This window comes from Paraphaeosphaeria sporulosa (genome assembly GCF_001642045.1).
Source record: "Paraphaeosphaeria sporulosa strain AP3s5-JAC2a unplaced genomic scaffold CC84scaffold_1, whole genome shotgun sequence".
Lineage (NCBI taxonomy): Eukaryota > Fungi > Ascomycota > Dothideomycetes > Pleosporales > Didymosphaeriaceae > Paraphaeosphaeria > Paraphaeosphaeria sporulosa.
The window spans coordinates 4,796,082-4,818,716 of NW_017253360.1; the positions used below are offsets into that span (position 1 = coordinate 4,796,082).

General features: G+C 54.5%; 10 protein-coding genes across 10 annotated transcripts; 8 read left to right on the top strand and 2 right to left on the bottom strand.

Annotated features, from left to right (window-relative positions):
• The first annotated feature begins 408 nt into the window (after positions 1 to 408).
• On the top strand, positions 409 to 1,598 carry CC84DRAFT_1160187 (uncharacterized protein). Its single transcript, XM_018177430.1, has one exon. The coding sequence runs from the start codon at positions 878 to 880 to the stop codon at positions 1,247 to 1,249; it is 372 nt and encodes a 123-aa protein (XP_018043311.1). The 5' UTR covers positions 409 to 877; the 3' UTR covers positions 1,250 to 1,598.
• A 1,010-nt stretch (positions 1,599 to 2,608) lies between these two features.
• On the bottom strand, positions 2,609 to 3,058 carry CC84DRAFT_1160188 (uncharacterized protein; the record flags this gene model as incomplete). Its single annotated transcript, XM_018177431.1, has 1 exon — positions 2,609 to 3,058. A coding segment is annotated over exon 1 (307 nt), but the record flags the coding sequence as incomplete, so codon positions are not given.
• A 3,120-nt stretch (positions 3,059 to 6,178) lies between these two features.
• Positions 6,179 to 7,702, top strand: CC84DRAFT_1136124 (alpha/beta-hydrolase; the record flags this gene model as incomplete). Its single annotated transcript, XM_018176088.1, has 2 exons — positions 6,179 to 6,738; positions 6,804 to 7,702. The coding sequence occupies exons 1-2, from the start codon at positions 6,417 to 6,419 to the stop codon at positions 7,700 to 7,702; spliced, it is 1,221 nt and encodes a 406-aa protein (XP_018043313.1). The 5' UTR covers positions 6,179 to 6,416.
• Positions 7,703 to 8,820: 1,118 nt separating this feature from the next.
• Positions 8,821 to 10,044, bottom strand: CC84DRAFT_1079899 (uncharacterized protein; the record flags this gene model as incomplete). Its single annotated transcript, XM_018173867.1, has 2 exons — positions 8,821 to 9,242; positions 9,369 to 10,044. The coding sequence occupies 2 exons, from the start codon at positions 10,042 to 10,044 to the stop codon at positions 8,821 to 8,823; spliced, it is 1,098 nt and encodes a 365-aa protein (XP_018043314.1).
• An 831-nt stretch (positions 10,045 to 10,875) lies between these two features.
• Positions 10,876 to 13,576, top strand: CC84DRAFT_1201813 (SNF5-domain-containing protein; the record flags this gene model as incomplete). The annotated part of the gene is made up of 4 exons (XM_018181741.1): positions 10,876 to 10,899; positions 11,016 to 11,184; positions 11,261 to 12,866; positions 12,917 to 13,576. The coding sequence occupies 4 exons, from the start codon at positions 10,876 to 10,878 to the stop codon at positions 13,119 to 13,121; spliced, it is 2,004 nt and encodes a 667-aa protein (XP_018043315.1). The 3' UTR covers positions 13,122 to 13,576.
• A 1,311-nt stretch (positions 13,577 to 14,887) lies between these two features.
• On the top strand, positions 14,888 to 15,676 carry CC84DRAFT_1212428 (uncharacterized protein; the record flags this gene model as incomplete). Its single annotated transcript, XM_018182454.1, has 1 exon — positions 14,888 to 15,676. The coding sequence occupies one exon, from the start codon at positions 14,888 to 14,890 to the stop codon at positions 15,674 to 15,676; it is 789 nt and encodes a 262-aa protein (XP_018043316.1).
• A 178-nt stretch (positions 15,677 to 15,854) lies between these two features.
• CC84DRAFT_166891 (uncharacterized protein) lies at positions 15,855 to 16,686 on the top strand. Its single transcript, XM_018185446.1, has one exon. The coding sequence runs from the start codon at positions 16,033 to 16,035 to the stop codon at positions 16,540 to 16,542; it is 510 nt and encodes a 169-aa protein (XP_018043317.1). The 5' UTR covers positions 15,855 to 16,032; the 3' UTR covers positions 16,543 to 16,686.
• On the top strand, positions 16,674 to 18,700 carry CC84DRAFT_1160193 (uncharacterized protein). Its single transcript, XM_018177432.1, has one exon. It carries the CDS (start codon positions 17,145 to 17,147, stop codon positions 18,216 to 18,218), a length of 1,074 nt encoding a protein of 357 aa, XP_018043318.1. The 5' UTR covers positions 16,674 to 17,144; the 3' UTR covers positions 18,219 to 18,700.
• Positions 18,701 to 19,118: 418 nt separating this feature from the next.
• CC84DRAFT_1255102 (uncharacterized protein) lies at positions 19,119 to 20,447 on the top strand (the record flags this gene model as incomplete). Its single annotated transcript, XM_018184506.1, has 3 exons — positions 19,119 to 19,819; positions 19,869 to 20,296; positions 20,375 to 20,447. Exons 1-3 carry the CDS (start codon positions 19,325 to 19,327, stop codon positions 20,445 to 20,447), a joined length of 996 nt encoding a protein of 331 aa, XP_018043319.1. The 5' UTR covers positions 19,119 to 19,324.
• A 450-nt stretch (positions 20,448 to 20,897) lies between these two features.
• On the top strand, positions 20,898 to 22,631 carry CC84DRAFT_1160196 (SURF4-domain-containing protein). Its single transcript, XM_018177433.1, has 5 exons — positions 20,898 to 21,020; positions 21,086 to 21,371; positions 21,456 to 21,568; positions 21,627 to 22,185; positions 22,234 to 22,631. Exons 2-5 carry the CDS (start codon positions 21,202 to 21,204, stop codon positions 22,304 to 22,306), a joined length of 915 nt encoding a protein of 304 aa, XP_018043320.1. The 5' UTR covers positions 20,898 to 21,020; positions 21,086 to 21,201; the 3' UTR covers positions 22,307 to 22,631.
• Positions 22,632 to 22,635: the final 4 nt, after the last annotated feature.

The window sequence follows — 22,635 nt, forward strand, 5'->3', positions numbered from 1 at the left end:
ACTCCAGGCGCGCGACGCGTCGATGAGGACGTCAGTGGTCAGCCGGAGAGCGCGGTCCTTGCAGGAATGGCCGGACGGACCCGCAAGGCGCGCTCCACGCCGTGATGGAGCGATTACGCAGCGCTGGCCGTCACTGAGGTGCCAGCGAGCAGGCTCCGGCGGCGGAAATTATGCCCTCGCAGTTGGAGGCACGCAGGATGCTTGTTCCGTCGCCCGATCGGGAGCTGCAGGCAGGCACCCTGCCGGGCGATCAAACAGGGAGTCTGTAAGGAAGCAGTTCGTTCTGTGGTGCGCAGGGGGGCCGCTGGTTTCGAGTGCGTGGTTCGTCTTGTGTGGTAGACTAGCGTTCGCTAGGCTGGCCCGGACGGCGTATGATGAGCATGCAGCGCCCGTTTGACGTGGGCGGGCAGCTTGCGAGCGAAAGTGCTTAAACAAAGGTCCGTCCGCTGGAGCTGCCGTGTCATCTTTTTCATCCGAGGACTCTTTGCATTCCTGACCTTCATTCGTTTCTGTCTGCTCTCTGTTCTCTCCTGCTCGACGCACCCACAGCTGAGCATCTTCTTTCGGCTGAGACTCCGAGAGCTGGTTTCCGTACATACATACCTTGAGCACCATAGCATACATACACTGAGACCGCCACGCCGTGTAACGCTACACCGCACGCCCCGAGGGATCTGATCTCATCTGCTTGTCAACAAGACCTACACTCTTTACGCTGGACAGCTGGACCTGTTGAACGCTCACATTCGCTGCTCCAAAGCAAACCACACCAAGCCGTCCCAAACACGACCAGTTGCTTGTCACGCGCCAATTGACTTAGCAACAAAGTAATACACACCACCAACACTCCTCATCTCAACCTTCCTCACCATCCACAATGGCCAACACCCGCACCAACCGCTTTTCCTTCGGCTCCCCCGTCCGCACCCCCAGCACCTCCCTCCGCCGCCTGCGCACCGCCTTCTCGCCCACGCGCTCTTCCCGCAGCATCTCGCCCTCGTCCACCGGCACCACCTCGCCGCTGGCCCGCGGCCGCACCGGCTCCCCCGACAGCCACCGCAGCTCGGGCTCCATCGAGAGCATCCGCAACCTGCTCATGCTGCGCCGCAAGCCGTCAGTGCTGGACCTCGAGATGGAGGAGGAGAAGCACCTGTTTGAGCACGAGCTCGAGGTTTTGGAACCTCGTCCGAGTCTGGGGGAGGCCGGGGCCACGGTCGGGATCTTCGAGGTGCTGGATGGGAAGTTCTAGGTTGATGGGATGGGATGAACGTGGCGTTTCTATGGACTGGGCTGATAGGTCTCCACGGCCATTCACTCGGCGTTTGGGTTTGCTTTCCGTTAACGATGTAAAGACGATTCTTCACTGGCTGGCTCGGCCTACATGGCAAGAGGGAGAGAGTTGCAGAACTGCGACTGCTTCCCCGAGCGAGCTTTTTTTCTTCATTTATCTTCGCTCTCTGAGATGAGAGGGGATCAAGGGTGCTTCGATCAATATATACCCGGATTGGAATTGGAACAGACTGCCAACGGTTTGCGGGGATTTATATTCTTTTTGCTGAGGGATTCCTGAATACATTCACTGATTCTTCCACTTGGTGTTACAATCATGTTCGCATCGCTTTCATCGTGCATCTCGATAGCTTAGTGTATCCCTGGTATGACAAGGGCTCCCGCCCAGGCATCACTGGAGAAAGCGAAGCAAGGCAAAGCCACCGTCCACGCACACTCCACGTACACTCCACGTCGCCCTCCCCACCAGCATCACCCCAGCCCACCGCATAAACCCGCGAACGAAAATAACACTGTCAGCGACACGTCACTTCCGCCATCTCCACCCTTCACTCAAGCATCCCCATCGCATTCCACCCCATTGCTTCGTAAGCTCCACGCCTTCCAATGCAGGCGTAAATCTTCCGCCTCATCTCCTGTCGCACGTGCACACACTCTACATCACACGGTAGGTACCCTCTGGCGCTGGCCCTGGCCCACCCGGCGCGCAGCGATAACAGCCCGCTATCTTAGCGTACCGGGCGCGGTGAGGAGTGTAAATTGCAGGGGCGCGTGGGCGGAGGTTTATGGCTGACTGTCGCCAATTTCTTGTGAGAAATATTGCGTGCCGTGGGAGAAATTTGGGGTTCTCGTTCCGGAGTAGGTTTTGATAGGATGGATGGGCGAGGACGGGCGGACATTGCGCTCAGACCAGGCTGCCAGACGACGATGGGACAGAATGCTGACTGCGCAAGCGACCGGACTTCGCGCGTGCGTGCAGATACGAAGGCGATAGTTCTGACCGCATGTGAGAGGGTATGTGCTTGTAGCGCTAGCCTTGAGTCAGAAATGTACTTGGACTGTCAATATTTTCTGGAACGCGGTCGCGCGGGTTGGGCGCTCGGAATAGATAGATCGCGGGATGGGCGCGGTCCTGGTCTATTGACACTATGGAATCGGGCACAGGCATGGTTGTCGTTCAGGTCCCGAGGCCGAGGTATTGGCTCAGATCGCTATATCGAGAACGCGCATGACGAGGAAGAGAAAAAGGCCTCCGATTATTGCTCGGACTTTCGCGTCGGACCTCAGTCTGTCTGTTGTCACCTAGCTAACCCAATCCGCTGACTTCCGCATCCCAAAAAGGCCTGCATGTCTCAATCTAGAGATTGGGCATGCCAGACGGTAGAACATATCCACCTCGATGAAGAAAACACCGTTCTAGCGTCTGGCATGCAGACGTCGTTTCTCAAGGCGCCCCATGATCTATCGATAGCACCGAGCTCCGGGACGGTGGTAGCGTTAGCGCGCGCGAGGCCACGAGACGCCGCTGTTTGGCGCAGACGCGGATTTGCGAGGGTGCTGCTTGGTGGGCCTCTCGGTGGTGGACATGGGATGGGTATGGTGTTGCTTGGTCGGCGAGTCGAATCCAGGTCTTGAGTTGGTGTTGGGGGTGGTTTACGCGGCATTTCTGGGTTGGGGTGTACCATAGAAGTAGGAGGGCAGAGGACTAGTCGAGGTGATAGCTGATGGAAAGCAACAAGCTGGAGTCAAGACACCAGCTAAAATCGACCCTGCTCGTTTATTTTATGCAAACATCGTTCAACGCAGGCGCAGAGGAAGGAGAGTCTCACTCGATGTGATCGGTCTTGCAAGACTACGGCCAATCATATCAGATCTGAAACTTCCTGATGTGGCACTTTTTGAGCTTCGTTGTCTGCGAAAGATCCGACCTGGACGTTACCGCCGCTCAAACTTCCCAATATAGTATTTTCCAGAGTCGTTGATGGTAGGAGTAAGATTCAGTTCAACGTTACCGCCAATCAAACGGTGAAACCGAGGATAAGGTCAGCCGCGCTGAGCTGCCTTCGGACTAGCCTGATCGCGTCACCCCACATTACATCAATCACAATATCATGATTCGGCTCACCTCAGCGATTTCCATCTCATATCCAACTCCGCCATGGAGCACTTGCCTCAAGAGTTGATCGAGAGGATCAGCAGTCACCTAGATGTCCACCATCTGAAGCAGACTCTCACAGCGAAATAGAAGTTCCAGGCCGCGCTTTTCGTGAGCTTTTTGAGTACAACATCACTGAGGCCAATGCCAATGCCAACCAGGCGCTGGAAAGATTAAAAATCCAGCGCTTCCGATACCTCCGCCGAGTCAAATTTGCAACGGTCCTTCCTACTCCAAGGCAAGACGATGATGCAGTTCGTCAACCATGTCGGGAGTCTCAGGACAACCTTAAAGCTCTTCATGTAGAGTTCACCAGGCAGATGGAATTCTTTGCTGTACTTCGGAAACTCGAGGAGCGCGTGCGAGGCCACAGTCATTCACGTTGAGCCCGAGCGGTTCTGCCGTCATCGCGCCGTTGTTAACTAGCCTATACACCTTCTTGATCTGCCTGTACTTGGCACTATCCGCTCCCTTAGTAATATTTACGGAGCACCTTTCTGTCGATTCCTCAAGACCAGAAAGATCCTGCGGAAATTGGATCCGCGAGTGCTTCTAGATGTTGCAAAAATGCTTCCCAATCTCAACGTCCTTTCCCATGCCATTGAGGCGGATGAGTAGCCAACGCGCCTCGGTGATGAGGTGGCGGCCACACTCTGTTGTATGTGACATGGGCCACGCCAATTTCATGACATTACTTTGCTATGCGCTTAAAGAGATATCCCTGCCGCCCCTGAGTGAAAGTTCAACTGAAATTCATAGAGCCCAGCTACCACGTCAGGATACTTCTCTGTTATGAGAAGATGCCTAAACTTACTGCGCCAGCATTACATGACCCCTGTAGTCCAAGCCTTCGGATTATGTCCTACAGGATCCGTCGCATGTGTCTCTTCGCAGTCATAAATCGACCTTTTTTTTTTTTACTCAACGATGGTTCGCTCCCGTCGTGGCCATAGCTTTAAAGCACAAATATCGAGTTCCACATGGCAAATCATTCAGGAACCTACTAGTTTCGTGGCCCGGCAACGCCTTGCGTGATACTGGCTACAAGATACATCCCGAACATTCTTATCCTCCGCTTGAGCAGACAGCTCAAGATGGAGAGGATGATGGGAATCTCGACTACGCCAACTTTACGGTTACATGCATGGGAAAGTAACGATTTCTGCCCGATGACGCCACTTGATACTCTTCTCACTTGCGTTTGCTGAGTCGACAAGATACATGCCATGCCTCAAAGAAGCCATAATTAGGTGCCCGCTCGCATAGGATGTGTTAGACACCATGTCTATTTCTGACAGCGAGGATGGAAATTCAGAAAATTCAGAAAATTTGCAATCATTTCCAGGCCATATCAAAGATATCGCCTAAGATATCGCATGTACGGCGCCGGGCAAGATTGCTTTTAGCAAGCATCTCAGTGTCAACGCTACTTCACGCCAATTTCCAGGGAAGTTCGCCAAGAGACGCCCCAATTCCCATGTTTGTAAGTATGGCGAAGATTACTCGAGTACTGGGATGACGAGTGGTATGGTTTTAGGCTTGCGGGTCGACTGTGTTTGTGCATTTCAAACGGAGGGAGTTCCCGGTTTTCAATCGGGAGTGTTGACAGATATAGGCATCACCTGTCTAGACGCCGATGAATCAGAAACCAGCGCAGGAATACAAGCGAGGATTGAAGTCTCATGAACACGTGCTTCGAAGCCAAACGTGTAGTGAGGATAACAGTAAAGCTGTGATCACGGCATTAGCGATGGAATATGTTTCTCAGGTCACAATGAATAGAATGCTCATGTAGCGTTCGTGACGGCCGTTTTCACCACGCGCTACGGGGCCATAGGAAGCGCTCTTCTGTGAAACTATTTCACAGCAACGTTTTCGTTAAAGCAATAACCTCAAGGCTATCGTCAAATCTTGCGAAATCTACCACAATCATATTAATGGGTACTCTATCGTTGTCGCAACATGCGGGGTCCTAGTCGCTGCCTGGGAGACATCCTTGGATGATAATGATCAAGACGCAACACCGTCATCAGTTCTTGACTCGATCTAGTGAATAACATTTCGCGGGCAGGCTTCCTCTACTAATCCTTGATCATTTTGACCGAAGCAAAAATTGAGGCCTTGTCAGCTTCTTGTAAGGTGTAGAAGCAGATGAGAAAACAAGCGCTCGGGTTCCAGATCAATCGAGGGATGCTCAATCCCAACCAGCACCTCGCATCACGGTATTCTAAAGGGCATCTTCTCCTACGACAGCTGGCAGGACAGTAAAGGAAAAATATTAATGTCGAAGTTTAGCCTGAGAGATTCGTATGTAAATGATCAAAGGCTAAGTCATCTAGAGTGCAAGTAACACTTCATACTTTTCTATGGTAGTTAGATGTCATACTGTCCGCTTTGACGGTCAATATGAAGTCGGCGGTGATTGAAGATGCAAAAGCCGGAGCTTCAACCGAATGACGTCACACACACTATGGGAACCTCACCTTAACTGCAGCGTTGGTGATGTACGTACCTGCAGCTCGGTGCAGAATTATCTGGTTTGTCATCTGGTCTGGGGTTTCCATGCGACATGATATTGCTCCTTCTGGACGTCGCTCGACGAAATGCCTTGCATGTGTCACATTGAACCCTGCCATCGATCGTGCAGATTGACGGGTATACGAATTACTAATCCTTGATGGCACAACAATATTCAGCAGACCTGCGTTGGCGACGTTGGCATTGACAGGCACTGAAAGACATAGGGCGCGATGATGTAAAGTATTTACATGTCTGGTAACCTTCTTGCAAAAAATGAGGGGTACCGGCGCCTTGCTTTGAAATACAACAGCAGCAACACCGAGTCATAAAGGCGTGAGCGGCACACTTCACAATACGAGCTCTTTAACGTTACCCATTTGTACATATCTGCCCTCACATTGAGTCCATCCCGACATCATACCACTACAACACTACATACGGCTCCAACAATATGTCGTCACCCGAACCTTACAAAATACACGTGCCCGATGCCAGCATCGAAAAGCTAAAGCGCAGACTTGAAGACACAGACTACCCAGATGAGCTTGAAATCGACGACCAGTGGCGCTATGGAGCGCCCACGTCAGATGTAAAGCGATTAGCAGAGCATTGGCGCACCGGGTTCGACTGGCGCAAAACAGAGGCCGAGATCAACGAGCTGCCCAATTACCGCAAGAAAGTGTCTGTCGACGGCTTCGGAGACATAGATCTCCACTTTGTATGGCAGAAGAGCGAGGTCGAGGGCGCGATTCCCCTGCTATTTTCCCATGGTTGTGAGTTTAATTCCCTGGCGGACCGCAGGTCCAAAATCAACATGCAAGACCCTAACAAACCAAAGGGCCCGGATCATTCCTCGAAGTAATGAAGCTCCTTCCCTTGCTGAAGGGTGATGGTGATAGTCCCGCCTTCCACATTGTAGCTCCCTCACTCCCAAACTTCGGCTTCTCCCAACGCATCACCAAGCCAGGCTTTGCGTTGGAGCAGTACGCACAAACGTGCCATCGCCTGATGCTCGACCTCGGATACCCCAAATACATCACCCAAGGCGGCGACTGGGGCTTCTACATCACGCGCACAATGGGCCTGCTTTACCCCAACGCAGTGCTCGCCTCCCACATCAACATGATCCGCGCACACGCGCCTTCCTTCGCCTCACAACCAGCTCTCGCGCTACAACACGCCCTAACCCCGTACTCAGACGCCGAAAAGAAGGGCCTTGAGAGAAGCGAGTGGTTCACGAGCGAGGGCCAGGCATACCGCCAACTGCAAGCCACAAAGCCGCAAACACTCTCCTACGCCTTCGCGTCCAGCCCCGTCGCGCTACTCGCCTGGATCTACGAGAAGCTGGTCGACTGGACGGACGGGTATCCCTGGACTGATGACGAGATCCTGACGTGGGTCTCAATCTACTACTTCAGTACCGCGGGCCCGAACGCACACATACGCATCTACTACGAGGCCAGTCATAACCCAACGGCGGCGGTTCCCAGCCGGGAACGCCTGAGCGAGTGGATTGGGCGAGTGAAGTTAGGGCTTGCACACTTCCCGAGGGAAATCACGGTTGTGCCACGGGTGTGGGGGAAGACGCTGGGCAACGTTGTGCACGAGAGCGTGAATGAGCGGGGTGGGCATTTCGCGGCGTGGGAGAGGCCAGATGTCATTTCGAAGGATTTAAGGGATATGTTTGGGAAGAAGGGGCCGTTGTATAATGTAGTGCCTGGAAAGAGTGGGTATTGAGGGGCGGAATGATACTGGGAGATGGAAAGGTCAACGCCTGGGCCGTGACCGGATTATAGTTGGGGGAATTTCTTTTGAAGGGAGAAAGAACCTCCCTTTCAATACTGCCGCCAATGGACATACAAGTAGTGCCTTATCCGCCAGGTTCAGCCAAACCCACTAGAGATGAATTCCAGAAGCCGTTCTCGTTGAGGTGGCTTCCGTGTATGAGAGAATGCTGTTTTAGAACACGGCCTCTCTGAGTGTAGTTCACGTCTCGAGGTCCCAGTTGTTAGAAAGACCGACAATCCAAACCACACTCATTCCACAGTATTTTTCGATGCAATTCTGCCTACAATGTACACCCCGGCCCAAAACTGCTCGATGCGGTAATTTTCCTTTCTTGCAAGATGGCCCGCTTCTTGAGGGACCATTGCACATGTGCTGCGGAGAGGACGCCACTAGGATTCTGGAGAGCCTCTTCCCTATCCACACTGCAGATGGCATTGAAAGGGCCGCCGGATGCGGAAGGTAGCAGCCAGGTCGCGCGACTGTGGAGCGTTCTGCGTTTCAGAACTTAGGCTCCGCCTCATCGACGGAGGAGGGTGTTCAGTGTGGCGGAGTACGGTGGGGCTCGCAGCATGGGACTGCTTTTGTGGTGGGTCCGTTATATCTGCTCGGCTATACCGTAGGGTGGTCGCCACTGCTAGGTGGCGATGTCGAGTGTCGTTTGCATTTTCATGATAAACATTAGCAACAAAGTGATTCATTCCGAATTTGCGTAGTTCACGTACAAGGCATACACTGAGAAAAGTAGTAGAGAAGTTGGAAGTATGCACATCGTATTTCGTTATGTAGCAATATGTAGCTATGCCAAGTTCGCAAGCCATGCAAGATTTTATATATCCAGGTAAACTCAGGGTATAAACGCCAGACAAAAATGCCAAATTGCTGATGCAAAAGCAAAAGCAAGTCAAAAAAGAAGGGATAAAGAATCGAAGGTATTGAACCATCATCCAGTGACAGCCAAGAATGCTACATATAAAGTAGGTATGCGAGCAAATGCTCAGACAACAGACATGATTTGCATATGCCATGATAGCGTTGTGTCACTGAGGCGCTGTCTAGCGACAGGGCGTCTAGATGGCAGAGCGCTGGACGCGGTGGGTGAACTTGGCGTCGCGCTTCGCAATCTGGCCGTTCTCGCACTTGGTGCCTGCGGCCACGGCCTGCCACACGACCTTGCCGTTGTCGCAGAGACCGAACTGGGAGTCGCCGTTGCACATGACTGCGCCGTTGGTGGAGCAGCTAGAGCCTGCAGCACCACCGGTGGGAGCAGCTGCCGGAGCAGATGCCGCGGGGGCAGTGCCGTTCGCGGGGCCAGTGGGAGCGGCTGAAGGAGCGGTGACGGTGGCCAGAGTCTTGATGGTCGAAGTGACCGCGTCAGTGGGCGAGGCTGCAGGTGCAGAAGATACTACGGGGGCAGAGGAAGCGCCGGGAGCAAAGACACCACCAGCACCGCCAGTGGCAGAAGCCGCGGGCGCGGAGGAGGCGACAGGAGCTGCGGAGGTTGCGGGCGCACCACCCTCGCCGGCGCCTGGAGTGTATTGACCATTGTTGGCAGAGCCAGAGCCTGAGGAGCCGGAGCCGGAGCCAGAGCTGCCAGAGCCGGAGCCGCTGCCAGTACCAGGGGTAGCTGCGCCACCACAGAGGTCGACGAAGGGGCCGGAGCCAACGCGGTCGACAGTGTCGCCGTTCTCGCCGACGCCCGCGAAGGTGTAGTCAGAGCTCTCGGCGGTCTTGCAGGAGGCGCCCTTGCCGACGTTGATGTTGGCGATAGCCATGTCAGGGAGCTTCTCGAACTTGGAGTTGTCTGAGGCACCACCGCTGACCTGGATGTTGGCGCAGTTCATGTACATCTCACGGTTTCCAATGTGGTTGAACCAGGTCCAGGCCATGACGAGCTCGCCGTCAGGCAGGGCATCGGGAACCGTGAAGTCAAATGTAGCAGGGCCGTTGACACCGGGGCAGCCACCCTCGATGGAGTGGATGACCTTGAACACGGAGTCCTTGGTGGGGTTCTTGTCGGTGGTGACGGAGATCTGGCAGCTACCTCCACCGTGGACTGCGGAGCCCGAGAAGGACAATTGCTGCTTGGAACCGACTGCGAAGTCGTTCATGGGCCCGGCGCCCGCGGTTGCGGAAGTCATCTTGCAAGGGTAGTTGGACCCAGAGGGATCGAGGGGCGAGTTGTCAGGCGATCCGAACGGCTTTGGGGAGGCCATGATCATGTGCGACTGGACAGCTGGAGCCATGGCGAGGATGGCAACTGCCAGAGTCGAGAGTGCTTGCGAAGTGAACATCTTGGCAGTATTGATAATCGTCGTAGAGAGAGTGTTGTAGTTGGTTATTGGTATGTTTGGGAGTTGCTGTTACTTTTCCAGAAAGCTTTGCGTGTTTGGTTTTAAGAAAGAAGGGAAACGTAGGACTGAAGCCTTAAGTAGTGATAGGGAGGGTTGTGAAGAGGATTGCCTGAATCGTCGTGTATCTACAATGAGTGCGATGACACACAATAGAACAATAGGTCAAAGAAGGAAGAATAGACAGCGTGAACAACGCGACAAGAGAAGGTAGTGAAAGTGAAGGTGGATTTAGAATGACTGGTGGGCGCACAATGTTTTGTAGTTCCATGCTTGGGAGCTAGAAAAGGGATCTTCGCCTACGCGCCCACTCCGCCACCGCATGAACAAGGTGATCGGCTATTGTTTTCATGCCGGAAGTCTGTCCCTGAATGCGGAGGCTTCATTTGAGAGGCGGTGGTCTATCGATAACTCGAGCGCTCATTCGAGCGAGGTTTCGAGAACCTGGATGCCCTGTGCGATGAGTGGCTGAGAGTTTATGCGCGCCAGGAACATGAAACAGGGCAAAAAATAGACGCCGGAAGCACCCAGGGGAACCTTGGTCTTGCGCGTTGATCACACGCATTTCCAGAACGCTATCCGAACTTCGTTTCAGGCCGGTGATTCACGGCTGAGTTGTACATGAAGGGAGCTCTTCTCGACCAGTCCAGGCAGCTGTCTGAGCCCGTCTCCCTGTCGGTGGCAAGCTGATCTGTTTCCTCGATGCGAGTGACATGGCGATGGCGTGGATGACCGGCCAAGTGTTTGAAACAGGGTGCCCACAGAAAAGAAGGGATGGTGAAGGCGACACTTGACAGCGTGAGTGCCTGCGTGCGCGCCGCATCTCGACGGTGAGGGAAGGAACGGGAAGTCACGGTGCGCCGCAGAATTTGCACTAGCCCATGTTGGCTCTAGCGGCTATTGATCCACCCTAGCCCTCACCGGCTCTAGCGGCTGGCGGCGTGCCAAGGCCATTCGGTGCGTGCCGTGAAGCATCACGAAAGATTGATGCAGCGCGCGCAACAGCATTCACGACCATCGAGGGGAAAGCCATCGCGACGCTGACCGCCAGTCGCCGATTCCACACCTGCGGTTTCCCGCCCCGTGCGTGTCAGTCATCCTTGCACAGGCCGCTCGAGCCCGCCCACGACGCGTCTGGCCCTGTGTTGAGCTTCCTCAGTTCGCACCCGCCAGCGCGCCATCGCGACCATGTTCACGTCGACGGGAAGAACCGCGCCGCCACAGGCCTTCATATCGACCTATGCGCCGCGATTGCGCTCGTATGGGAACTCGCTCATATCGCCCATTGTCCCGCCGTCCAACACGCTGCCCGTGCCGCGCACGACGAAGCGCGGAACAGCCGTCATCAGCTATGCGGAAGATGGCTACGACGACAACTTCGAGGACGACAGCGACAATCCGCGACGCGCGACCGGACTGCGTAGTTTGCGCCGGGACGAGACCACGCTGGACAAGACGGCGCAGATCGCAGCACTCGGCAAGGAGATCCACGCACCCGTCGACGTTCAGGGCATCTGGCGCGACTGGATGGGGAGGCCCAAATACACGCGCACCGAAAAGCAGGTGCAGGTCCAGGCGGCTTTGCCAGTCACGCTCATCCCCATCCGAATCGACATGGACATCCAGGCTTTCCGTCCAGACGCCCCCTTGCCTACACCTTCGAACGCGCGCGAATTCGGCATTGACGAGACTCTGCCTGCGTATAGGCAACCAGATATGACGCCCGCCTACCGCCTCAAAGACACGTTTCTCTGGAATCTGCACGAGGCGCTCATGACCCCGGACCAATTCGCCAAGATCTTCGTAGATGAGATGGACCTGCCAGTCGACCGCAAGCCACAGCTCATCTTCAATATCGCCACGCAAATACGGCAGCAGCTTGAGGAATACGCTGGCGTTGCGTTGCATCCCCTGTTCCATTCGACGGCATCGCCCACGGTACAAGGCACTACTACAGCTGTACCGTCGCAGGCCGATCTGACTCAAGCATTGCCTTCTCGCGATGGAACGTCAACCCCGGCTGCGACAACCACAAACGGTGTAGCAACAGCAGTGGTAAACGGCAATGCCCCTACCAATGGCACAGCGACACCAGCTGCCATCCCCAACGGCATCAGCGCATCCGCAACGGCTTTGCCCTCAGAAGATTTGCACAACCCGGACGACACATACCGATGCATCGTCACGCTCAACGTGAACTTGCTGAATAGGTTGTACAGCGACAAATTCGAGTGGTCTCTGCTGCACCCACCGGGCTTTGCGGAAATGTTTGCCAAGGTCACGTGTGCTGACCTAGGGCTGGCCGGAGAATGGGGTCCCGCGATGGCCCATGCTATATACGAGGCAGTCCTCCGTTTGAAGAAGGAAGCTTGCGAGAACGGGGGCTTGGTCGGAGACGGCGAGATCGACAACGATGCAGTGGACCCAGTCATTGGAGCAGGTTGGAGATATGACCCGGAGCATCTATGCGATGAGTGGGAACCGAAGGTCGAGATCCTATCCCCGGAAGAGATCGAAAAGCGCGAAGGTGATAGAGAGCGGCAAATCCGAAGGCTGAGAAGAGAAACAGCACGTTTCTCATCCACAGCAAACATGACGGGCACACCACAGAACGATTTCTTTGCAAACCCTGAGCAGACAGAGAACATGGGTCGCGGCGAACGTAGCAAGAAGAAGAGGCGGTTCAGGAGTCTCAGCCCAACTGGACGGGATACACCAGACGTAGGGTCCGGATACGGAGGATCAGGCGGAGGCTTGACCGAAACGTATGTGTTTACATTTCTCGGTGTGACTACAATGCTAACGCTTGCACTAGCGAACGAGGAAACTGGAAATGTGCCCACTGCCTGATCTGGGGCGATGCAGTTTGGGCTGTCCGCGATGGGCCGTCCGGTCCACGAACCCTCTGCGCAAATTGCGGTTATCTCTACGAGCGCGACAAGAAACTACCCCCATGGTCACACAATCTCTTCTATGGGGATTGGCCCAAGCACTTCGTACCAAAGTTCCCAACAAGGTAGTGCCCGCGAGCAGCCTTTTGCTTTTCTTTTCACCATCCCTTCTTGGAACGGCCTTAAAGACGATCCACATAGGGCTCTTTCAGGCGTGGTGTGTGGGCCACGGTGTTCCTTGGGGACTGTACGTTTACTGTAGCATTTATCAGCGGCGGCGTCTGGTTGGATTCAACCTTCACATTGGATCAGGCGGGTTCGACAGGTGTTTGGTTCCGGAGGGAAGGGACTACGATAGGAACAGCAACTTGGCCAAGTCCCAAAACTGCATGTGCGGTTGTAGCAGGGTGCATGACGAATACAACGTCGAGAACTTGATTCCAGCCCAGCTCTGAGACATACATGATGTTTGTGGGCCCGTCAGGGACCCTTCGATAGAGTGTCAAGGAGTAGCAGCAACTCGGGCGCACGCATCCTGAGACTGCGGTTGTAGGCAGCGCCCATTAGGATTACAAGCAATGTCGAGAAAGTAAATTCTACGTTTGAGAGACAAATACATGCATGCAGCTTGAAACCGCGCATCGTAGAGATAGGGGATCGTGACGCCTACTTAGCGTAGTCAGACCACCAGCGTCTGCCAACGAGGAATGTTAACAACACTTCCCATCCATCCACTCCCGCTACGCGAACCCAAGACAACACTACTGCCTAATCAGTGCCGCGACCATGATCACCGCTCCTGTCTCACCTCCGCGCCAGATCATCTTAATCTGCATGCCGTGTAACTGCCGTTGCTATTGTTCTTTGTGCAGCACCATCCCGAGCGCTTGGCGCGCACCGCTATTCACACCCTATTCTTCTTCCATCTGGCTTTGTGCGACACGTCCGCGCAGAAGACGGCGGACTGCTTGCCGGGAGTCCCGCGCGTGCGGTTGGCGCTGCGTGCCACTGCGTGCGGTGGTCTCGCCGGCGACTGAGGTCAGTATCCACAACGCCGCCGGCAGTATGTGCGATCGATGGAGTCAAATGTTTTTCGGTAGAGGCGGTGACTCAGGGTGGCCATACCATCTGGTTGCGTGCCTGCATTGCTTCCACAGTAGACGTAGTCGCGGGTGCAAGAACCGCGAGCACGTGCGCAAAGGATGGTATTGTACCATGTGTACGCAAGAGGATCACAATAGGAAGAATCGGGGACGGGTGTGGCGCTGGGCTGCCATTGGTCTGGATAGCACCTCCGATGCTGGGAGCGCAGGAAATGTAGGCAGTGCTTGTTATTGTGTTGCGGATTTGGAGTGGTCAATGGGACAATGTGGGTGCCTGCTGCGTGGTTGAAATCTATATCTGCTGGAGGAGGGTTGGTTTCTGGCTTCTTCTCCAGGCGACTAGATCACGGATTCGGCAGCTCGAAACGACACTTACACAATATTTTGATGAGGCGATAATTTTGCGAGGTATGTATTACTGATTTTGGTGCTTTTCATATTTTTTTGGGTTTGTAGATTTCCACTATCGGGACTTGGTGTGGAGGACTTGTGGCCAAGGTAGCATTATACAGCGTACTGAGTATCGTGGATAACGTAACCTGCACATACGAGCGCACACCGCACCACCAAACACCCCATACACACACACGACCTGCCGAACGTACTGCCGAAAGTACCCATCTTTCCCTTCAGGCGACCTAGAAGACTTCTCCCGACGGCTGTGCCCGGCCTCGTCGTACAATCGAAGTTCCTCACCCCAGCATCACGCCACAACATCGCGCGCCTGGCAGCCCACTCCGGGAATCGAAACCCACGATCACCACACACGCGTCCAGCAGCCATATAGATGGTATGGACCCGTCGCGGAACCTGGCCCTGCACAACGCAAAGCTGCAAATCATCTTGTCCAACTGGCAGACGTCACAATCTGCCCCCAGCCCTGAGAGTGAAAGCGAGATTGATATGCCACCACCACCTGCATATCACACCGTCGCAGACCCGACAGAGTCGCTTCCCGAAATGATGCACCGACTGTACGATGCGGAAGAGGAGGAGGTGAAGGAGACAGAAATGCCAGAGATCAATATCAATGCGACGACGCAGATCAGAGGCCACGGCAATATTATCAGCATCGCGCAGATGGACAGCATGCGCGTTGCGAATCTGCTTGCCATATTGATCCATGGGGGAATCCCGCCGCAGACACAGACGAATGTGCAGGGACGAGAAGAGAATGCGCCTGCGCCTAGCATGACAGACAGACCTGCGCAGGAGAGGAGAGAGCTTCCGAAGATCAACATCAACATCAACTGCGGCGCTACTGTCATTGGGGATCGAAATATTGTAGGGCCGGGTCTGGGCGATATAGCGAGACACATGCAATTGGCGCAGCAGCGACAGCAAGCGCAACAGCAGCAGCAGCAGCAGCAACAACAACAACAAAACCAAGCGAAACTCGACTCACGGACTGCGCAGCCACCGCGCCCTGTATTCGGATTTCCGGCTCCCACTCAAGCTCCGTTGGTGACGCCACCTATGAGTCGCAGCTCGAGCTTTGGGAGTGAGGGCTCTGGTGGGGTGAAGAGGAAGGCCGAAGAGGGCCGTACGGAGATGCCTGTGAAGAAGGAGAAATGTATGTGAAGCAGTTGTGAGAGTTCCACTAGGCATGTGCTGGTGATTGGTAGTCTTGGTGTGGAAGGTCGACTGATGATGGCGTCTTCGGCTTGGATCCGAGTTTCTGTAGATTGGTTGGTATTGGTTATCGAGAAGGTGCTTGTGTTCTTTGGCATTCAGCGGGCATCGGCTGGCGTTGGCATATAAGGATGATACGATTGTAATGTCGGAGGTCTTGTTACTCATGTCAGGGCCATCTCTATGCCATGTGTAGCGATAGAAGTCAGTAGTCATCCGATGTAGATGCACGCTGGTTGAGGATGTTGATTGTACGACATGTATGCGAAAGCTCATACTGCAGCTTGTAAGCTCCTTTTCGTGCCATGACGGGCGACACGATCCGTGTCACTAGAACCCATGTTCGCGTCGCCGTTGGCGTCTTGGACGTGTTCTCCGTGGAGATGAGAGCTGTAGTTACAATGACCTCATCTTGTGCACATTCCTTACATATGCAGGGTCGCGTCGCGTGTAGTTGCGCTGATTTCGTCCGCCGCAACAATCGAAGAACTGTGTACAGCCAGTCAAATCGCTTATTGAACCAGTCGATTGGGAATGTAGCCGGAAGGAATGACGGTTCTCGAGGCGCAAGTGTTACTGTTGACAGCCGAAGCGTTCGAGCTAGGCCGACGGGACCTCCGTTTTGGGGCACAGGCCCAGGGTCTGGGGGAACGAGCTTCAGCAAGGTGGCATCTTCAAATTGCCGCCCCGCCTGGGCTACCATTGGCACCGCGCATCAGCGCAGGGCATTTGAGATGGATGGGCGACTGCAGATTCGCTGGCAAGCTCAACCAAGACCGCGACGAGGCCGGAGTAAGGCAAAGGCGTGTCTTTGATCTTGCTGTAGTGCAGTTGCTGGTTCGTGCGGGCGCAGCATGAGATCCCTTGGCGACAGTGCTCCGCCGATTCCGCGCTATGCACACATTGGGGAAGCGCCGTCCCTGTTGAGCGCACCTTCCCATAAGCTCCACCATCGCTCACGCCTCCTTGAACCTTTACTCCTCCTTTTACCTTTTCTCAACCTTGTTCTCCTTTGTCGTGTGCTTTTCAAGCTCTCAAACCCTCTTGCCAGTTGGGTGCCTGTGCTCTCCCGTCGGGAAGCCGCATCTCCGATCCGCAGCTTGCGCAACCTGTCCTCGAGTCGACGCAGCGCTCATCGGAGCCACTTGCACCGCGCCTCTACGCTCTGTCCTCCGGGGATAAGGCGCCCGTGGTGAATTGAGCAGACAAGAACCTTGCACAATTCGCTCGACCAAGGGTCTAAGCACTCCGCACCCAAGGAGCTCTCCTTACTTGGGACTCTGCACTTGGGCCTACGGTCCACGTTGTCCACCGCGAACCTCAGCAACCACCAATTGAGGTGACAAGAGCACACTCTTCTCGTCCACCACAGCCGCGCATCCGACCCTATACCTCAACCTTGTCGGTATCATTCAACATGGATCCTCTCGTGAGCTGGACCATCTTTCTGGCCCTCATTGGCGGTGTCTGCTGGCACTATGGAGCTTTCGACAAGCTGATCGGCAAGAAGCCTGAACAGAGCGGCACCAGGGGCCGCACTCTCAGCCGATCAAACGACACAGCATGGCTCGAGTCGGAGTCGAAGACCAAGCCTACCAAGGCCACAAAGAAGCAGGGCCCTCGCAAGTCGGTCAAGAAGGCCGTTCAGGAGGTTGGCACGAAGGCAGAGGCCGCTCTTTCCGGAGTGTCCTCCACGACGGGCGCCGATGCCGACGATGACCTTTCCCCGGTCCAGTCGCCATCGCTCGCCGCCAAGGTCACCAACGCCATCCCAAGTGGCAAGGATGTCTCTGACATGCTTGACCCCAAAATCGTCCCGAACGTCTTGAAGATTGGCGCCTCGGAAAAGCCCGCTCGCCCTGCGAAGCCGCAGCAGACCAAGCCGGAGACTCAGAAGCAGACCAAGAAGCAGGCGCAGAACGCGAAGAAAAGGGAAGCTGAAAAAGCCGCCAAGGCTGAGGCCGAAATCGAGCGCAAGAAGCTCCAGGAACAGCAGCTGCGCACAGCCCGCCTTGCGCGTGGGGAGGCTCCTGGCGCTCGTTACCAGTCCAGCCAGCCCGCTTCGAACGCCTGGAACAACCCTGCGGCACCTGCCGCCCCCAAGCCTGCGGGCGGCCTGCTTCTCGATACCCTCGAGGCGCCATCCTCCGCCAGTTCCGCTACCAACGGCACTGCGCCGACCTCCGAGTCTGCCTCCTACAATAATATTCCTTCGGAGGAAGACCAGATCGCTGCGGCTCTGGCTGACTCCGCCTGGACTGAGGTCCCCAAAGGCAAGAAGAAGAAGACCAAGGCCGAGGCCGCTGTGGGAGAAGGCAGTGACTCGGGCATCGGTTCCGAGACGGCTTCTGCGCCTGTCAAGGCCACCCCGGCCCCAGCCCCGAAAAAGGAGAGTAAGAAGGAGGTGAAGCCCGCCTCTCGTTACGAGGTCCTTTCACAGCCCATCACCGAGTTTAGCGACCCTCGGGACTCTGACTGGCCTGTTGTATGATCGTAGTGGCTCTATGTCTGAGCAGACTACTCCGCCCTGCCTCAATTCTCATCACACTTTCTTTGCCCCTATATGCCCAATATTCTTGACATTTTATTTTGGCTGGACTTTGCTTCATCGTTTCACAATTGGATGATTTGTATGGAGTACTGGCATGGTAAACAAATGTCCTTTCTCGAAGGCTTGCAGTGGGATGGTGGGTTGGCACAGGCCAGTGAATTGGGTGGGGCAGACAGAGTGTACAACAGTATGGAATGGTTGCGACGCATGGAAGCAAATTTGGAAAGGGAGCGGATGTATTGCATGGGTACAAGTAACCCAGTTTTCCTTGTTGTTCACAAAAGCAAGTGACTCTGACGCTAGGCCTTGGTATGTTCCCTGTACTCTCACTACTGTACGAGTTCAATCATATTGGTTCACGTAGTCAAAGTATGTTCATTCTTCGACATATAAGCGCCATCTGTTCCCTCGTTCTGGTGCTCAATTGCTCGATCTTTTTAGTGCGTAGTCTGATCACCCTAGCTTGTTCATGCCATGATACCAGCGATTGCATATTGTCGTGTCTATCCACTACCTGTAGTGTGTTTGAGCATACGTTATCATTGCTTGAAAAGTATCTGGCCATCGGTCCGTGAAATATCCCACTGATGTAAGGTTAATGTCCCTTTGAGTAGTAAAGGTACTCCTTATGTTGGCCCTAGGTAACTCCAGGTGCCGCTATGTTCTCTCTTGGGCACTGGTGCGCCGTGACGGCGAAACGCAACATGGGTACGGCAACGTCGAAAGAATAGATCAGTGAATTCGCATTGATCAGTCCTGCTTATGTATAAAGAATAGCAGCAATGCGTGGCAGCCGCGGCGAGTGAGTTCGGACCGTAGTCGCACCTGCCGTCTATTCGCAGTTTAGTCACCCACTTTCAACTCGACTCAGCGCACTGCTCAAGCCAAATTTACACCTGCCTGCATTGCTACGCTTACAACTAGTGCGGCCTTCATGTCTGCTCTTATAAAACTCCCGACCGTGACTCTCCCACGTTTCCAACGCTCGCCTCAACGCTCGCCATTCGAGACACCAACCTTCTCCCAGCCCGCTTCTGACCACCGCTATGAAGCTCACTACCACGACCACCCTCGCTCTTCTGGCCTCCACAGCCTGCGGCTTCTACGCTCCACAAGTTGTTCGCTCTTTGCTCTCTCCGCAAGACCCGCCCATTCACCTCGCCCGACGCGACGACGAACCCGCCTCGGATGACGTCTGGAACAAGGCGAAGTGCATCGGTGGACAATTTTTCAAGGCTTTCCCCTTGAGCGACAAGGACGCTGGCCAAGAGTACTCACCAAAGAAGGACTCAGTGCAGAGCAAGTGGAAGGGCGATCTCAAGGACGGCCTCAAAAAGTGGGGCTGGACCCAGAATACGTTACTGAAGAGCGTGTGTGAGTTCGACGAGTCCGCACTGGGGAAGGGATGGGTGGATGCTGCGAAGCAGCTCAACATTGGTACCGAAGGCTGGAAGGACATCTGGTGTTATCGCTTCTCGCATGGAACTTTGTGGGATGTCGCGGCAGACAAGACGTACAACGCCGATAATAAAGACTATCCGGTATGACTTAAATCTAGCACACTATGCGATATGGTGCTAACAGAGTCAGTATACCGGTGCGTACGCTCAGTTCGGCATCAACGACGACGATGGAGTCATTCTCGCCATGGACAATCTCATGCCTAGCTCCGCGATCAAGAAGAACAAACAGCGCGACCCTCAGGACGGCGAAGTGCCTGCTCTCCAATCTCTTTCAGATTTGCTCTGGGGTGGTTGGTATCGTGGGAGCCAGCCAGACACGTCGAACAACGAAAATGTGAAGAACCTCAAGTACCTTATCTCGCTCTCTGTCACGAATTCGGAGTCTCTGAGCATCATTCGGCGTGCGCTGAAAGCCAAGAACAAGGTGACAGCGTCCTTGTGGCCAGGAGATAACTTCGACATCTCAACGGCTGAGGGAAAGGCTCTCCTAGGCTCTCCTAATGGAAAGCGATTTGGATATCTGCTTGCTCAACGGAAGGACGACGTTGGTATTAAGTAAGTCTATCTTCGAATAAGCGCAATTGGTATACGCAACGATTAGTTAAGACAAACACTGACTACGATGCTTTCCAGGAAAATTGACAGCGTTACAGTCTTCCGAGGCAAAGATCACTCCAACCCTATCCTGATCTTCTACGTCAAATGATATCTACCTCTGAGGGTTTTCACGGCAAGAAAGATCCCTCTTCGAGATTTCGAGGCAGGATAAGCTCCGCGAACGGCTCATAGATGTTTCGGGGGCGATATGGCGCGATAGTGCGAAGCTTCTCGGAACAGGTCCCTCGATGGACCAACGTGTATATGGGACATCATGATTGGCTTATAGAAGTATGGCATAGGTGCGGCTCAGCTCTGAAATGTAATCCTGGCGTAGCCGTTGGGGCTATACAGCCTCGAACCGGTGGTGGCGCCCCCAAAAATAAAATGTCCGGCAAGTGCACTGTGACTACGGCCGCTTCCACCACGTGCGCGTAGCTTGTTTCTCCGATCCGGTACGGGAAACATGGCTAGCGGAGCTCCTGCGCAGTCCGATGCAGAAGGTGGAAGGCCAGGGGTGGGTAGATGAACAAAGAACATGTGTCTCCAACATTTCCATATTGAACCGTGGTTTGGGCGACAACAAAATCGAGTGTTCAGGACACACGGCCTAAAGCACAAGTCTGAGAATTGGAAAGCTAGCTAAACACGTAGCGTGCACATTCCCAATCGCGCGACAGAGGTATGAAAGCGGATGCAAAAAGGCATCTCATCGAGGTGTGGCTGACTTCCAGTGTCTTGGCAAAGCCATAGGTGTCCCCTTCAAGCACGCGGAGCTTCAGAAACGCACTATATACCCCGGCCCGCCCACACAACGTCTCGTCTGCCCAACTTCCACTCTCCTTTCATTTTGTCTATACACCATGGCGCAGATTCGCGGCACCGCCGGCTACCACCTGGGTAACCAGAGCCCCTTCGGCAATGGGGGACGCAGCGACAGCACCACCAACGACCCCAGTCCGCTCGACCAGCTGCGCGAACAGACGAACAAGATTGAGGACTTCTTGGACACGCTTTCGGAGCCTGTAAAGCCGTGAGTGCACCTGCAGACGCGAGGGAGCTACGACGGTGCCGCGCGACGCATTTGCACGAGAAGAGAGCGCTGACGAGACCGAAGGTACCTGCCCGCGATTGGACGATTTTTGATCGTCGTTACCTTCCTCGAAGATGCGCTGCGCATAATGACCCAGTGGAACGACCAGCTCACATACCTGCATGACTACAGGCACAGTACGCACCCCGCCAGCCCCTCTGCAAGTCTAGGATGCAGCTAACGCGTGCCTCGCAGTCCCCAGCGGCCTCACCCACCTGTTCCTCATCGTAAACGTAATCGCCATGACCGTCTGCTCCGTCATGATCATTGCACGAAAGAACTCGGATTACGGCGTTTTTGGCCTCATTGGCGTGGTGGTTCTACAGGGCCTCGGTTACGGTCTGGTCTTCGACCTGAACTTCTTCCTGCGCAACTTGTCCGTCATGGGAGGCCTCTTGATGGTGCTTTCCGACTCGTGGGTCCGCAAGAAGTTCGCCCCGGCTGGCCTCCCGACGCTCGACGAGAAGGACCGCAAGATGTACTTCCAGCTCGCTGGACGTGTCCTGCTCATCTTTCTCTTCGTCGGCTTCGTTTTCCGGGGCGACTGGAGCTTCTGGAGGATCTGCGTTAGCTTGCTCGGATTTGTCGCTTGTGTCATGGTCGTCGTTGGTTTCAAGGCCAAGTTCAGCGCCATCATGCTTGTTGTCATTCTCAGCATCTTCAACCTTCTGGTCAACAACTTCTGGACCCTCCACCCTCACCACCCCCACAAGGACTTCGCCAAGTATGATTTCTTCCAGATCCTCTCTATTGTGTAAGTCTCTCGCCCCTCTCGAGAATCTCAGTACTAATCATCTTACAGCGGTGGTCTCCTCCTCCTGGTCAACATGGGCCCCGGTCAATTCTCCGTCGACGAGAAGAAGAAGGTCTACTAGACAACCTCTCGCGTTCCACTACGTTTTACGAACCAGCGTCACGGCATGCTTGGACGACATATGTGATACCTGAAATTCATTTCATCACAACTATTCAATACGAGCAAGGGCGGCAATCAGGTATAACCGCCCAAGGAGCAAGCACAGGATGCAAGAAGGAATCTGGGAAAAACTTGGGTCAAGCTACTAGCATGGAGTCAGTGGTAGCGTTGGCTTTGTGTAGAATCTACTGTCCAGCAGCAGTATGGCGTTAGCAATATGCGCGAGATTTGGATTTCTTTGAAATGAAATGCATCGGCCCGTGGGCCGAGAATTCTATCAACACTACC

Excerpts from the sequence above, each read along its gene's own strand:
- CC84DRAFT_1160187 (XM_018177430.1), top strand. The coding sequence starts at position 878 with ATGGCCAACACCCGCACCAACCGCTTTTCCTTCGGCTCCCCCGTCCGC.
- CC84DRAFT_1160193 (XM_018177432.1), top strand. The coding sequence starts at position 17,145 with ATGGATCCTCTCGTGAGCTGGACCATCTTTCTGGCCCTCATTGGCGGT.
- CC84DRAFT_1160196 (XM_018177433.1), top strand. The coding sequence starts at position 21,202 with ATGGCGCAGATTCGCGGCACCGCCGGCTACCACCTGGGTAACCAGAGC. Across the intron at positions 21,372-21,455 it reads CTTTCGGAGCCTGTAAAGCC|GTACCTGCCCGCGATTGGAC; the intron begins GTGAGTGCACCT and ends ACGAGACCGAAG. Across the intron at positions 22,186-22,233 it reads TTCCAGATCCTCTCTATTGT|CGGTGGTCTCCTCCTCCTGG; the intron begins GTAAGTCTCTCG and ends ATCATCTTACAG.
- CC84DRAFT_166891 (XM_018185446.1), top strand. The coding sequence starts at position 16,033 with ATGACGGGCGACACGATCCGTGTCACTAGAACCCATGTTCGCGTCGCC.